General features: G+C 42.6%; 3 protein-coding genes and 1 non-coding gene across 5 annotated transcripts; 1 reads left to right on the top strand and 3 right to left on the bottom strand.

Annotated features, from left to right (window-relative positions):
- Nucleotides 1-323: 323 nt before the first annotated feature.
- Nucleotides 324-6,953, bottom strand: LOC117584866 (probable splicing factor, arginine/serine-rich 6). Of its 2 annotated transcripts, none has more exons than XM_034274016.1 (2): nt 6,244-6,953; nt 324-1,523 (listed from the first exon to the last, which is right to left on the bottom strand). In XM_034274016.1, the coding sequence occupies exons 1-2, from the start codon at nt 6,666-6,668 to the stop codon at nt 1,169-1,171; spliced, it is 780 nt and encodes a 259-aa protein (XP_034129907.1). In that variant the 5' UTR covers nt 6,669-6,953; the 3' UTR covers nt 324-1,168. The 2 variants fall into 2 exon arrangements, with proteins under 2 accessions (XP_034129907.1, XP_034129906.1); XM_034274015.1 differs by having other exon boundaries at nt 324-1,526; nt 6,244-6,950.
- On the bottom strand, nt 3,529-5,601 carry LOC117584863 (nucleolar protein 58). The gene is made up of 2 exons (XM_034274012.1): nt 4,208-5,601; nt 3,529-3,986 (listed from the first exon to the last, which is right to left on the bottom strand). The coding sequence occupies exons 1-2, from the start codon at nt 5,476-5,478 to the stop codon at nt 3,686-3,688; spliced, it is 1,572 nt and encodes a 523-aa protein (XP_034129903.1). The 5' UTR covers nt 5,479-5,601; the 3' UTR covers nt 3,529-3,685.
- On the bottom strand, nt 4,080-4,152 carry LOC117584878. The gene has a single exon (XR_004573881.1). It is a non-coding gene; the product is annotated as a small nucleolar RNA SNORD53/SNORD92 (small nucleolar RNA).
- A 127-nt stretch (nt 6,954-7,080) lies between the features above and the next one.
- LOC117584864 (heterogeneous nuclear ribonucleoprotein 27C) lies at nt 7,081-12,590 on the top strand. The gene is made up of 3 exons (XM_034274013.1): nt 7,081-7,235; nt 9,092-9,862; nt 9,949-12,590. Exons 2-3 carry the CDS (start codon nt 9,368-9,370, stop codon nt 10,717-10,719), a joined length of 1,266 nt encoding a protein of 421 aa, XP_034129904.1. The 5' UTR covers nt 7,081-7,235; nt 9,092-9,367; the 3' UTR covers nt 10,720-12,590.
- Nucleotides 12,591-14,778: the final 2,188 nt, after the last annotated feature.

The following is a 14,778-nucleotide window of genomic DNA, read 5'->3' as shown; positions in this document are numbered from 1 at the left end:
AATTCACAGAATATCTCTATCTTTAGTAATCTTAGAACTAATATTAACTTTCAAACATTTTCTGTGGTTTAAAAATGTGAAAAAAATGGTGTTGGTTTTTTGGCATTTAATTTATTGATTTGAATAATTTTGTATTTTAGTTTTCAGCGCATTTGCTATATATAGTTCAAACACACATCGAAGAATTCATACATATTTTTTATTTTTTAAATTCTTAACTATGACATCAATGTATGAACATGGATTTTGTTTAATTTCGCATTGTAGCAGGACTTGTAATCATATTTGAATATTTGAAAATGAAAACACCATACAAAGTTGTATTTAAAAGTTGAAATGTTAAGATTGTGTGCATGTATTTAATGGAAATCGGATCGGTATAACACATGAATTGAAGAGAATTGACATATTGATGTTATGTTTAATGGTACGTGACATGGGAGCAGGGATGTTCTAGATGTGACGGCGCCTTATTCCCCCCAGTTGATAAAACAAACACACGAATTTGTCGTTCCGCCTTCTACATATTCGAGTATCGTTCCAGGCATCGTCTATACATCGGCTGGTTGTCAAATAAGAAGCACAAAAATCAATTTACATAGCAAACGGTGTGACTAGATCGATGTTCGGTTTGTGGTGTTTGTCCCTTCTGTCCCGATCCTTTTTTATTGTATTTAATATATAAATTTTGATGTTATTTTCTTTTTGATATTTCAAGCGCCCTTTGTTCTAGTTTCTGCTGTTTCTTTTTCGCGTATGTGTGAGTGTTTCGTGTGTTTTCCCAGGTCTTGTCGCAATAGCAAAAAGTACTTACAAATGCTGACTGTACTTCCCTTAGACAATAAATTAAAACCCTAAGCTAAAATGGTTTTTTTGGGGGGGGGACAACTAAACGGTATTTGTTTATATGTATGTGTGGGTGTATACTTCGTGAAAAAAGTTATCTTGTTGTATTTTTGTTGTTTTGGGAATTGTTTTTCTTTTGTTTTTTGTTATATTATGTATTTGGGGTTGTTTTTGTGTGTGGGGGGAATGAGGGGTAGGGGAATTTGTTGTCCAGCTTCCCCATTTCGCGCTGATTCTTTTTGTTTCTTGGCTGCAGCTCTCAGGCCCCACGAAATTATTTCTTCTTGAATTTACGGCCATCGTCTGCATCCGTTTGTCGTCGCTAGTCCCTGGACACGGAACGTGAGGCCGACGAATCGCCGCGACGACGTGGCGGTGGTGATCCTCCGCGACGCACTGGCGGCGATGCCGAACGTGAACCTCTATCCCGCTCATCATCATCATCATCGTAGCGGCGCTTCGGTGGCGGCGGTGATGTGTCCACTGCCCCACTGCCATTGCGCTCGTGGTCGCTGTAGCGTGACACCGAACCATTCTCATCGCGTCCATTTGAGCGGCCAGAGCGTCGAGCAGTACCGCCCACCGAGCCAGCGGAGCGACTGCGCGAACGAGTGCCACCAGACTTGGAGCGAGTGCGACGGCGACGGGATGTGCTACGAGATCTGCTGAACGAGTTGCTTCTAGAATGAAACCAAGACCAGGATCTCAATTATTCATGATTTAACAAATGATATAAACAATATATGAAGTGCGTCTTAGATGCTACAAAAAACAATATGAATGCTACACTTTGCCCAGAGTTTTATTCGCATAAACTACAACATTTGATCACAATATGTAAAGATATTTAGAGAGAGATTCGGTTAGTGTTTGCCTCCCTTCTTCTTGTAGTGCTTGTGGCCGTGCTTCTTGGAGCCCTTTTTGCTATGCTCCTCCTTCTCCTCGTGACTGTCGCCGTATTTGTGCTCCTTCTTGTACTTCTTGTGATCCTCGTCGTGATGGCCCTTCTTGTAGTGGCCGCTGTGCTTCTTGTGGCCCTTCTTCTTGCCGCTCTCGTGCTTTTCGCCCTTCTTGTGCTCACCATGCTCCTCGGCATGGTGCTTGTGCTCCTTGCCGAACTTCTTGTGATGTCCGCCCTTGTGCTCGTCGTCATAGAACTTCTTCTCCTTGTAGTACTCGTCCTTGTTGAATTTCTTGTGGTACTCCATCTCCTTGTGGCCCTTCTTGTGCTTCTTTTTGTGATGATGCTTGCCACCCTTCTTGTGTGCACCATGCTCGTGCTTCTCCCCCTTTTCTTCTTTTTCGTCGTAGTGCTTTTTCTTCTTCTCGCCCTTTTCGCCATGATGATGCTCCTGGTCCTCCTCATCATGATGCTTCTTCTCGTCCTCTTCCCACTCCTTGTGCTCCTTGCGTCCGTGGCCACCCTTGTGTTCCTCATCGCCGTATTTCTTCTTCTCGTACTTTTCGCCACCCTCTTCTTCCTCCTCGGAGGAGGCCTCCTTCTTCTTCGCCGCCGCGTACGTCAGCAGCAGGCCCAGGACCAACAGCAGCTTCAAATAGCCCCGCATTTCGCCTGGTATGGTTACCTTTACACTGAACCCACTACCCAAAGGCAGCATTTGCTTTTATACTGAAGATTTGGGGCACCGCTGAATGGAGCCGCATGATGCAAGCCCCCTGCTGCTGCTGACGTAAAAACTTTCTGCTTCATTGGCTGCAAGCGCTATACCACAAGCAATCAATCGCAGCAGCAGCAACAGCAGCCGCAGGCTTCTTGCAACTCTCGGAGGGAGAAAGAGTGGCCTCCAAAATCGATTCGATTGAAGAATTTAATTTTTGCTCTAAATGTCGCCACATCAAAAGATTCATATGAAAGGTCAGTCGAAACAAATCAAAGCAATCCTTAGCTGTATAAGCCAAAGGAAGTTAAAACAGAAAGCCAGCCCTCACATTTTGTACACTCGAGATAAGCCTTTATATTTTCGGAAATTTGTTCTACAAATTGATACAGGGGTGGGGCATTGCTTCCGACATATATTACCATGTCCAGCGAGCAAGACGAAACATGAAGCCTGGTCCAACGAAGACCAAGTCGGAGGCTTGCAACGATGCAGACGAAGCTGGCAGCACATCCAACGATGCAGACGAAGCTGGCAACATATCCAACGATGCAGACGAAGCTAGCAACATGTCCTGCGATCAAGACGAAGCTGGAAACATGTCCCACGAAAAACATGGAGCTGGAAACGTGTCCAACGATCAATATGGGTTTGGAAACGCATCCCACGACTAAGACGGAGCGTTCAAAGTGCAAGACAAAGCTATCCCACGTATCACGGATCACGTCGACACCATCTGTTATGAAGAAGATGCAGCTGGGAACGCCATGACACGAGCCTGAGCAATCATGACTTCTCTGAAGCCGAAATGTATCGAAATAGATGCTCTAGAAGTGCGCCACAAAATAACATGGATTGCTCTTCCTTTATGCTATTCCCAATAAAGGGTTCTGCAACTGTTTGAAGTGAAGCGAAGCTCGCGTTACTTGTCAATGAAGAATCTCATCTGAAATTAAAAAATCCATTAAGACAAATGCCTCTGCAAGCAAGCACAAATTACATGACAGACATAACCATAGAAGATGTAAGCACACACACACACACAGAATAAAACTTGATTTGGTTTTATGAATATTACATTTTATTGCTAATGTATAAAACAAATAAACTTTACTCTTTGCTGATTAATTGTATAGAATCCTACGGTTCCTCCTATTATATAATGAAATGCTACAAGTTAAGAGCCTTAAAATTATGTCCCCCTTCAAGTGCCTCTCTCTCTATTCCTGCTGCTCCTTCTTGGACTTTTTCTTTTTCTTGGCTGGAGTTGGTGTTTCTTCGGGCTCGGGCTCTGCCTTGGGTTCTGTCTTGGGCTCATCCTCGGTTGTCTCTTCATCCTTTTGCTTCTTCTTCTTCTTTTTCTTCTTCTCGGACTTGAGTTCTGCCTCCTCTTCGGTTGGCTCCTCCTTGACCTCCTTCTTGACTGGTGAGCTGCTCTCCTCCTCCTCCTCGGCCACGGAGTGCTTGCGCTTCTTCACATTTAATGTGTTATCCGCCTCGGGTTGATACGTGAACACCTCGCTGCAAAAATAGCAGGGAATAGAAATACATTAATAAATACACTGAGAGAAAATGCAGCAACGAGAGTCTAAAGGGAGACTGAAGCACTCAATTTCACTCAGACAGCCAAGGTTTATCGTCATAGTAATCAGATATATGCGAAACCTTTTTGATATCATCATTAGAAATTGACTTGCAACAGATTTTCCCTCTCTGCCTCTCTGCTAAAGAGCAATACATACCTCTTGGCTTGATATTTCTCAAACTTTGCCTTGGCTTTGCCCGTGCCAGACAACTTGCGCATATTGCCCTCCTCCAGCAGTCGCAAGCGGGCCTCCAGCTTCACCTTGTGTGCGGCGCCGAGCTCAAAGGTCGCCTCCTCACCGAAGGCATCGACGCGGGTGGCCAGCGATGCTTTGGCCGCCAGCGAACGTGACATTTTTCCCTTATTCTTTTGACTCGCCTGTCCCACCAGCTGGGCGTGATAGATAAGACCGTATTTAGGAGTGTCCTTCTTCGTTTTAAGCGCACGGAAGAGTGCCTTTTCGGCGCCCAGAATTTGTACTGTTGATGAGGGATGCTTGGCGAGATTGATCAGCGAACCCGCATGGGCAATGAGACGAGCGCCGACTGTGTCTCCGACCAGCACTGTTAGATTGGGTGCCATGGCCATCATGCGTGCCTTGAGGTAGTCGTACAGATGCGTGCGATAGTCATTGATGGAGATAATCTCATCGCACAAGCACTGAATGTTCATGACATCCTCCTCGGAGATCTCAGTGCCCATCGAGATTTCGGCTGCCTCCTTCACCTTCTCCTCAACGTCTTCGGGCAGAATGTCCGACAAATCGGCGGCCGCCATATTATCCCTGGTGCCCACTAGCTTGATGGTCTTCACAAAGGCAATGTTGTCGGTGATAATTTTGCCCAGCTCGGGAAAGTGCCAGCCGTACCATTCTCTGGCCCTCATCATATAGTTGTTCAGCTCCTTGTCCAGATCATCGAGCAGGCACTGGGCCTGCACAATCATGGTATCGATTTTGTCGGGCGAAAACTTAAGTTTGTAGCGTGACAGAGAGTGGGCGAGACCCAGGGCCATGGCCGTCATCTCCTTCTTGGGCAGACCGCCCAGTAGACTGTCCGCCTGCTGGCGGATGCAGCGCATCAGCTCTTGGACGCCAGTGTTGTACACACACTGCACAGACAGCTTGTCTTTGATCGCTGTGCCCAGTTTTGCATCGGCCACCAGCAAGGGTGCCTGCACTTCGTCGATTAGCAACTTTTTCAGCGTTTTCTTCAGGGGCTTGGCTACCTTGCCCTCGACTGCTGCCGTGGCGGCGGCCAGCGCTTCTGTGGTGTCGTTGAATTTCTCAAAATGCTTCAATTTCAGCAATTTGTTGGCCTTCTCCGGAGTCTCGAACTCCAGGTACAGATTATCGACCTGTTCGAGCTTCTTTTCATCCATCAGCTTGAAAATAGCGTAGCCCGCCGGCGTTTCGTAGAGCACAAACATTGTGTCACTTTGTGCTCATTTAGTTTTAATTTTTATTTATGAAAAATTAATAAAACACCCAGACGTCGGCACGAAACTTAACCTTCTTTTCTGTATGCCGCGTGTAAAAGAAAAATCCAAAATGAAGCGTAAGCACGTGTGCGCAGGCGACGGCCAGGGTTGCCGTACAGTTTGCGCTTAACAGCACCGACCTGGCTGCTTCACCACACTGTAGACTAATTCACCACCAAAAACTCACTTGAAAATAGATCGATATTGTCAAGCATCCCCGATCATTAGATACCCGTTCTTTAGTTTTTAATGTTATGAATGGGCACATTAATTATTTTTACTATAAATATTAATATGCTAAAATTCACATTTCCGACCTATCTCGGCAAATCACTTGTGAACATACGTATGGATAATTTTCCATCAAACAAACAACAAATAAGAACCGTGTTCGTTGCGAGTACCCAGTACTGTGACGAGCACGTGTGCTCTGTTACCAAGCGGCAGTTTGCGCACAACAGCAACATAGTTCTGCGTCTAACAGCACACACTACCACTTAACATACGATTTAATGTTAGTTTACATTGCGCGCCCAACAGCACGGCGAGTGAAAATTTTCTCACCACACTCAGAACAATTTAAAAATGTTTTGTAGCACATCCTCACGCATACATACATACACACACACAAGTATCCCTGTCTGTATGTATGCGAAAATATCGCCATGTTTCACGAAAAAAATGCAACATAAATGAATGAAAAATTGCACTAACCTGCGTCGTTGTCTTGCTTTCCGCTCACGGCAATGGCGGGCAAAGTGGCCACGGCCGCCACATTCATAGCACTTATCGTCCCCACGGCCGCCGCCGCCTCCGCGGTCGCGTCCTCCAGCACCACCGCCACCTCCTCCTCCGCCGCCACCGCCTCCTGCACCGCCACCAGATCTTGCGTATTTACCAGTCGACAGCTCCACACGGGCTCGGCGTCCACACACAGTGCGACCATCTAGACCGCGCACCGCATCCGCTGCATCTCTAGCGCTCTCGAACTCCACAAAGGCGAATCCTGGAGGGTTGCGTGCAATCCAGACGCTGCGCAGACTTCCGTAAGCTCCAAACACATACTCCAAATCGTTCTTACGGGCGTTGTTGCCCAAATCTCCAACGTAAACCTTGCGGTCACTCGGATGCCGCGACATTGTGAATGTAGTTTTTGATTTAGCTTGGGGCTGTTAATGTGGCAGCGGCAGCAGCAGCGGCGCAGAAAAAATCGATGCGGCACGAAAATTTGCTTTACACTGCTCTCACGGAAACACTGTCGGCTAGAAAAACTGGCGGTTGCTTTTCATTACTTTACGCGACTGTTTTTCCCAATATTTCAGTCAGAGAATTGTATTTATTTCTGCACCATTTCAGCATTTACCGGGTAGCGTAGCACAGCAGAAAATAAGGGGGATATCGATATATAAAATGCTTGCAAAACAAATGACAGATTAGCGATGGGCTGGAAAATATAATCCCAGAGACGCTATGATCCGATAAGCTATTGTGACTGTACAGTGTGACCGTGGGGCGAGCACGACTACTGCTATCGATTACATTAAACGTGGCGGTGGCGACGATTCTATCATAAGTTAGGTTATATCGTATGCATCAAAATCATACAATTATTTATAAGCTAGTTTTTTAAGGAAAAAACACTTAAATTTAGTGAATTTGCAGTGCGAAATCTTTATAAAATCACAGACGAACACTTGGCACAAACGGTAAGCATGGAAAACAAATCAAATCTGCATTTTACATAACAATTACGGTGCTTTAACAAAATGCCTGCCTCTGCCTTGCCTTTCCAAAAAAGTTGAATACTTGACGCAGCTGCCGTTGCTTGGTGTGGTGGTGTGTAAATTTTATTTGATTCGACTGTGCACCGCAAGCAATGCGACCAGCAGCTCTTTGTTTTTAAACCAAGTTTGTGATTTGTAATTTGTGCGTACAAAGGCTGCAGTTTTTCCGTGCCACTTACAACATTCTTTTTTGCCCAATAAAGTGGAAAATTTCATATTTTTATACATACATACAAAAAATGCTATGTATAACACCACACCAACACATACGCACACGAGTACAAATCGGTCGGTTCGGTCTGGTCTGTCGGCGGCCATTCGCGACACACACTCACACACACGCACGCATACAACCGTACGGCCAACTCATGAACCTACACACAAGCATGTGTACATTCATGTGCATAAAGATTGCGGTGCAAAATACAAAAATCATGCGAAATTTTTAAAATTGCGTAGTAGAAATTTAGCTAATTCAACTATAATTTATCCGACCAACAAACGTAAAGCTACAAGCAGTACAAGTGTCGTGTGTTCTATTGTTGTGTGAATATTACCGGCATCAGTTAATTGAAATGCCTTGATTTGCTTCAAACTAAAAAAATCATTAAAGGCCATGTGAAATTCTCCTGTATCGAGAGCATTTAGCCCCAGAAAGCATTTCTTAATACATTTCTTTGTTGAAGCATTTTTTCATCAGGCACGTCGTCTTCCATTTTGTTTTTTTTTTCTCTGTCGTCGCTGCTGTTGTCTTCTACTGTGGTGAATTTCCCACATTTTTCAAGAGATTCATTCAGTTTTGCGGAAAGTGAGTGGACAGATATAGGCTGAAATTAATTAGAGCCCACAAAGAAGTAAATAATTTTTTTATTTTAGAATTAACGTTTTATGTGTCTTTCGTTTTGAGGGCATTGCTTCTTGGTACGTTCCTTTTCGCTGTACATTCGCTTTCACGTCGCCACAAAGCGTTGCCACATGTTTGGATTTGTGAGTGGGAAAATTTCCGCGAGACACGAGACAGCCCAATAAAAAATGTATTTCAGTTCTCAGACACCGGACAGGGATTGGATTACATGACCTGAACTTTCACAGTTTGAAGATTTCGGTAGGGTTGGGTGTTAACAAGACCCATCTGGCAATACCTAGCAAATGGCGCGCAAATGTGGTGGGACCGGACCGGCAGTGTTCTGTTTTCACCTTGGGAATAAGTTCGTTGTTCTCATTGATAGTCGGCATCTGTGTGGGTGTGAGTGGGTTAGAGGCTGAGGCTGGTATTGCTACACTAACAACATCGCTCGTGAGACAGCGAAAAGAAAACAATACTTTCACGCAGCAGTGTAAAAAAGAGGAAGCAGCATCAGCAGAAAACAGTTTGTGAACCGCACGAAGAGCAGAGCAAGCGGAGCGTTGAAAACAACCCAGCAACTTGTGAACGTGTACAAAAAAAGCAGTTAGACGGCAAAAACACACATGTAGACTCACTCGCTCACAAATACCTTTGCATGAGAATGTATGCGTACCGGCCGGTTGCTGTTGCCGCTGCCTCTGACTATGCTGCCTACCTGCGCCTTTCATAATTATCTATGCCTATTTCGGTTGCTCCCTGTGCCTACGTGTGTTGGTGTGTCTGCGTACATATTTTGTCATCTTTGTTCTTGCCTTCCACCTTTTCGCACCCGTCTTTACTTTTAACCAAGAAAAAAAGTGATTTTGATTAACAATTTCTTTAAATCGTTCTGTATCTTTCCATGCCTACTTCAACCATTTCCATTCTATAGAAAGTTACGTGTAAACGTCGTGGCTTTTGTTTAGTTATTTTGAAGGAGAGAAGAACTTTGGCAACATTTAAAATCAATCCAAAATATAACAGAAACCTTAACAGCAACGCAACCAGCAACTATAACAGTGTAAAAAGTTAAGAAAAAAGTGCAAGAAGACCCAAGCGAGAAGACATTTTATTTCTTATACACCCGTGTGAATAAAACAGCAGCAAAATTACGTCAATTATTGAAAACCTACCCGGCGCAATAGCTCACAATCACCAGAACAACATCATGGAAGAGGACGAGAGGGGCAAACTATTTGTGGGTGGACTATCGTGGGAGACAACGCAGGAGAATCTGTCGCGTTACTTCTGCCGCTTCGGCGACATCATCGATTGTGTCGTGATGAAGAACAACGAGAGCGGCAGGTCGCGTGGCTTCGGTTTCGTCACCTTTGCCGATCCCACCAATGTAAACCATGTGCTGCAGAACGGTCCGCACACGCTCGATGGCCGTACCATCGATCCGAAGCCATGCAACCCACGCACGCTTCAAAAGCCGAAGAAAGGCGGCGGCTACAAGGTGTTCCTCGGCGGTCTCCCATCGAACGTAACGGAAACCGATCTGCGTACCTTTTTTGGTCGGTACGGCAAAGTGACCGAAGTAGTTATCATGTACGATCAGGAGAAGAAGAAATCCCGTGGTTTCGGATTCCTGTCCTTTGAAGAAGAGTCGTCGGTTGAGCATGTGACCAATGAGCGGTACATCAATCTGAACGGCAAGCAGGTATGTTGCCTTACTGGTCCTCAATTTCCACCTAGTTTGTCCTTTCTCCTCATTGTTGCCACTCTTTCGTTTGCCTCGTTCCACAGGTGGAGATCAAGAAGGCCGAGCCTCGTGACGGATCTGGCGGACAGAATTCGAACAACAGCACGGTGGGTGGTGCCTATGGCAAGATGAACAGCGAGTGCAGCCACTGGGGACCCCATCATGCCCCAATGAACATGATCCAGGGCCAAAACGGTCAAATGGGTGGTCCGCCACTGAATATGCCGATCGGTGCGCCGAACATGATGCCCGGCTATCAGGGCTGGGGCACCTCGCCTCAACAGCAGGGCTATGGTTATGGCAACAGCGGTCCAGGATCGTACCAAGGCTGGGGCGCACCACCTGGCCCCCAGGGACCACCACCACAGTGGTCGAACTATGCTGGACCCCAGCAGACCCAGGGATACGGCGGCTACGATATGTACAACTCGACATCGACGGGCGCTCCTTCCGGGCCGTCTGGCGGTGGCAGCTGGAACTCGTGGAACATGCCACCCAATTCGGCTGGACCCACTGGAGCACCTGGAGCTGGGGCGGGCACCGCCACGGACATGTACTCGCGTGCCCAGGCCTGGGCTGCGGGCGGTCCATCAACCACTGGACCTGTGGGCGGTATGCCGCGCACTGGACCCGGCAACTCGGCCTCAAAGTCGGGCTCCGAGTACGATTATGGCGGCTATGGCTCTGGCTATGACTACGACTATAGCAATTATGTTAAGCAGGAGGGCGCATCCAACTATGGTGCCGGGCCTAGGTCAGCGTATGGCAACGACAGCTCAACACAGCCGCCGTACGCAGCCTCTCAGGCTGTTTAAGGCTATGGAGGATCATGTTGTCGTGTCGCCGTCGTCGTCCTCGTCGTCGGTGAATGATGAAGACAAAAAAGATGGTGGTAATTGTAAGCTAAAGCGTCGTCTGTTCGTTTTTATTTCAGATCAGATCAGTTGTTGAAATTAATATTTAACTCGTGTACAACCCTAATTTAAAGCAAAACATACAAATTTAACACCAGAGAATACCTAGCGACAAGTCAGATTCATAGATATATATATATATATATATATATATATATACATGTATGTTCTATAGCAATGAGTATGTAATAATTCATAGGCAACAACAACAACAAACAACACCAACACTCAACGAAACACACCAAACCATACCACTACATTTCTCATGCGCCTCCCCCACCCAAAAAAAAAAAAAAAAAAAACACTCACACACCAAAACCACACCACAAAACGTACTGTATAATCCTACTGTATCCTAAGCCAACATTTACCTAACCATCCAACCAATCAACAAAGAAAACAGAAACCTAGAAGAACTAACAACCCAGAGCCCGTAGGTACCGATTACACATGGCATTAACAGAATATAGAAATGTGAAGAACTAAAAGTAATGATTTACAAGTATAAAGTTTAGCTAATTAGACACAAGAGATCATGGATGAAAAGTGTGCGAAATACCAACAAAGGAAAATAAGAACATATAATTTTATTTAAAGCGTAAACAAGTAAAGAGATCCCCTTTATTACTAAAATTAGTAAATACAAATTCGAAATTGTACATTTTAATGCAAAAGCCAGTCGGCCAGCCACCGGCCTCGTCACAGCCCATCCACACACACCAAAAATATCCTATCCCCACCACTCGACAAGGCGACAAGGTGTAGTCCCAAGGGGGGGGGGGGGGAAGTTTGAAAAGGAATAAAGAGACGACACCACTGACTTTCCGAGAACTCTCTCTTGTTCGGGGCTTGCCTTAGCCTTAGGCCATGACTAATTCTTTTTTCAAAATTGTGCTATTGCTTGATTAATCGCTTGGTGGGTGGATAGAGAGAGGAATACGCGGGTGGATAAGGTCGAAGGCTGGAACGACACGAGAAAGATACGTTACAAAATTAAAAATTTACCATTTAAAGTAAAAACAAAAACTAGCTAAAAGTTAAACTACATATATAAAGAAACCTTACTGATAAGCGTATGTCGTCGTTTACATCTAAGCGAAAGTTGAACTTGAAACTAGAATTATATAGTGCGTTGGATTTATTATTTAGTTAAAGAGAAAGTGAAATAATACTACCGATACTGAGAAGGCAGACGGAAAGTTAGCAGAAGTAAAATGCTTAATGGATAATGAGATATGAGAAAACGTAAATCACAAAAAATACGAAACACACTCTTAACAAATATACATAAAAACTATATACATACATACTTATATATACCATATATATAACGAGTATATACACAAAAGAAACCAGAAAAAAGAGTAAAAAAAAGAGCAAAAGGAAACGTAAATTTAAACCTACAGTTAATGATAATAAAAGAGGGAAGTAAGCAGGGAGGCAAAGAGTAATAAGGATTGAGGACAAAAGTTACAAAAAGAGAGGAAGAGAAATAGAGATAAAAACGATGCTTAGAGTTGCGTTGCACATTTTTTTAAATTTTCATCGTTTGCCAAGCAGACAAGAACAACAACAGCCGCCGGAAGAGAAGAACATCATCTAACGACAACCAGAAAGAGGGTGGGAGGATAAAGTGTGTGTGGAGGCACTCTACAAACAACACCGCCTAAAGAAGAACAACATGCGCGCACACCCCAACACCAAACCCACCCACCATTCACTTAAACAACAACTGAAAACCACACTAGCGAGGCAGAGACAATGGAAAAAAAGAAAGTGAAAGATGAAGATAAAGAAGGAGAAGAAATTAAAAAGGAAGAAAGAAATATTATTGCATACAGCAGCAAGCAGTAAAACTTTGATTGATTATATACATAACATATATATATATCTTTAATTACTTATACATATTTACTCTTAACTACTTTGCACGCTCTCTTAGTAGGGGAGCGTGCGATGTGTGTGTAAAACAAGATGAAAGCAAAAACTATTTTAATGATGATTATATGATTGCGATTTTACAATTTATTATTACAAAACAAAAAAAAAAACAAAAGAAAGATGGAGAAAAACACAGCTAAAGCGAAAGTAAAAAAAGCAAAAGGAGAAACACATATTATATGCTAATACATTTACCATACACATATATTATATATATTCTTATATAAATATGAAGTAATTTTTTCTATTAAAATATCATACACTAATTTTTAATTTGTTTATTTACAAGAAAAACAACTTACAATACATACATTTAATTACAATATACAATAACAAATACTTTACTTTATTTTTCGGTGATTTATTGCTTAGTGTTCTTCGTATAATTTTTAAATCTTACAAACAAACAAACAACCCCACAAACAAATCCTACAGATATAAATTCCTAATTTAATTTCGTTTAAATTACAAATACATATGCTTACATTTTATAAATAATTTTAAATTTTTTAAAAAAACAAAACAAAAGCAAACAATGCAAAAACAATAAGCAAGTAAAGTAGAACGTGTGAAATACGTTTCGATTTTTGAAAGAAAAAAAAAACAAAATATTTGAAAAAACAACACTTATTGAATTTGAATATTTTTCTTTTACTTGGCCGCAGCATCTCTGTGTGCGTGCGTGCGTGTGTGCTTGTCTGTGTGCATGATTGTGTATCGTTTTATCGATAATGATCGTGAGAAGGTTTATAGTGTGGTCGACCCTGGCTTGTCGAAGGCGGCTGCCTGTCAACAGGCGAGGTGAAGAGGCGTCGTGAAATAACGGACGGGCGTAAGTGAGGAAGAGCGAAGAATGACAGGACAATTATTTTGGCGTTTTATTATTTCTGTTTCTCAACATCAAAGAAGAACCGTAAGAGGAAGCAGAAAAGGAAAACAGTTGACAGTAGACAGTGTCGAAGATTTTGTTGACGAAATTGCTAGCAAAACCTGACGTAATTTAATAAGCTGAAACATTTTGATTATTATTCATTATATACTGAGGATAACACACAAAATTTCCGTTCTCATTGTCAGAAAGAATAATAAGGCAGTTGTCCAACATTAGAGTAAAATTAAAGCTTAGATCCCAAAGATACATGGGAAGACGTTTATTTAGATGACAAAACACACACTGACTGTTAATTGTAAAACAATTTCATTTATTTACACCTTTTATTTACCATTTTAATACAATATATGTAAAACCCTTTTTTTGTTTTTGATTAATCTATTGAAAAATGAAAACTACATAAAATATATGTGCATCGTAAAGGTAAAAAAGAAAAAAAATTATATATATATATATATATATATATACATATATATGAATACCTACTATATACAACTATATATACTATACACATATAATTATATATATAACAATTTAAAGGTAAAATAAATCTAAATATTGTATTAATGAAGTGTTGCACTTTCAAGCTAAAATCAGATGAAACAAAAATAAGAAGAGAGCTATAAATTAAGTGTAAATGTTTGTCAGCACTCACACACACACACACACACACACACACTGTTGTAGAACAAAGTCCAAGTGCAACAGTTCGAATCGACGAATAGTTATGTCCAGACATCCGGAGTACATTCACATTGGGAGCACCCAGTAACCACCACAACAGCAGAAGCAATGGAACCAAAATGATTGAATTATTTTGTTTGTGTTTTAGTTACGTTTTGATGTCATTTGGTGTGTATATGGTTTTTGGTTCTTTAATTATTGTTGGTTTCTTTATCAGAAGAGGTGTACGAGCGGCTCTACTATTGATTTGATGGATTTTTCGTTATCGTTCTTTCGCTGGGAGTTTTGTGTTGTTTTTGCGCTTTTCGACGTTTCCAATGCAGGATCAGATTCAGATCATAAGAACCATAAATGAAACAATAATGTAAGGGTTATTTATTTAACATACGAGTACTTACTGATAAGCTAATATACGAATGAAATGATGCGCCAAAATGCAACAC

This window comes from Drosophila guanche, unplaced genomic scaffold (genome assembly GCF_900245975.1).
Source record: "Drosophila guanche unplaced genomic scaffold, DGUA_6, whole genome shotgun sequence".
Classification (NCBI taxonomy): domain Eukaryota; kingdom Metazoa; phylum Arthropoda; class Insecta; order Diptera; family Drosophilidae; genus Drosophila; species Drosophila guanche.
The sequence above is the reverse complement of the archived record's forward strand: the minus strand, read 5'-3'. Positions and strand labels throughout refer to the sequence as shown.

Bases quoted from the DNA above. Each gene is read 5' to 3' on its own strand.
- LOC117584863 (XM_034274012.1), bottom strand. From the start codon at position 5,478: ATGTTTGTGCTCTACGAAACGCCGGCGGGCTACGCTATTTTCAAGCTG. The intron at 3,987-4,207 runs GTATGTATTGCT...CTATTTTTGCAG, and splicing joins GAGAAATATCAAGCCAAGAG to CGAGGTGTTCACGTATCAAC.
- LOC117584866 (XM_034274015.1), bottom strand. From the start codon at position 6,668: ATGTCGCGGCATCCGAGTGACCGCAAGGTTTACGTTGGAGATTTGGGC. The intron at 1,527-6,243 runs GTTAGTGCAATT...GTTTCATTCTAG, and splicing joins AAAGCAAGACAACGACGCAG to AAGCAACTCGTTCAGCAGAT.
- LOC117584864 (XM_034274013.1), top strand. From the start codon at position 9,368: ATGGAAGAGGACGAGAGGGGCAAACTATTTGTGGGTGGACTATCGTGG. The intron at 9,863-9,948 runs GTATGTTGCCTT...CTCGTTCCACAG, and splicing joins TCAATCTGAACGGCAAGCAG to GTGGAGATCAAGAAGGCCGA.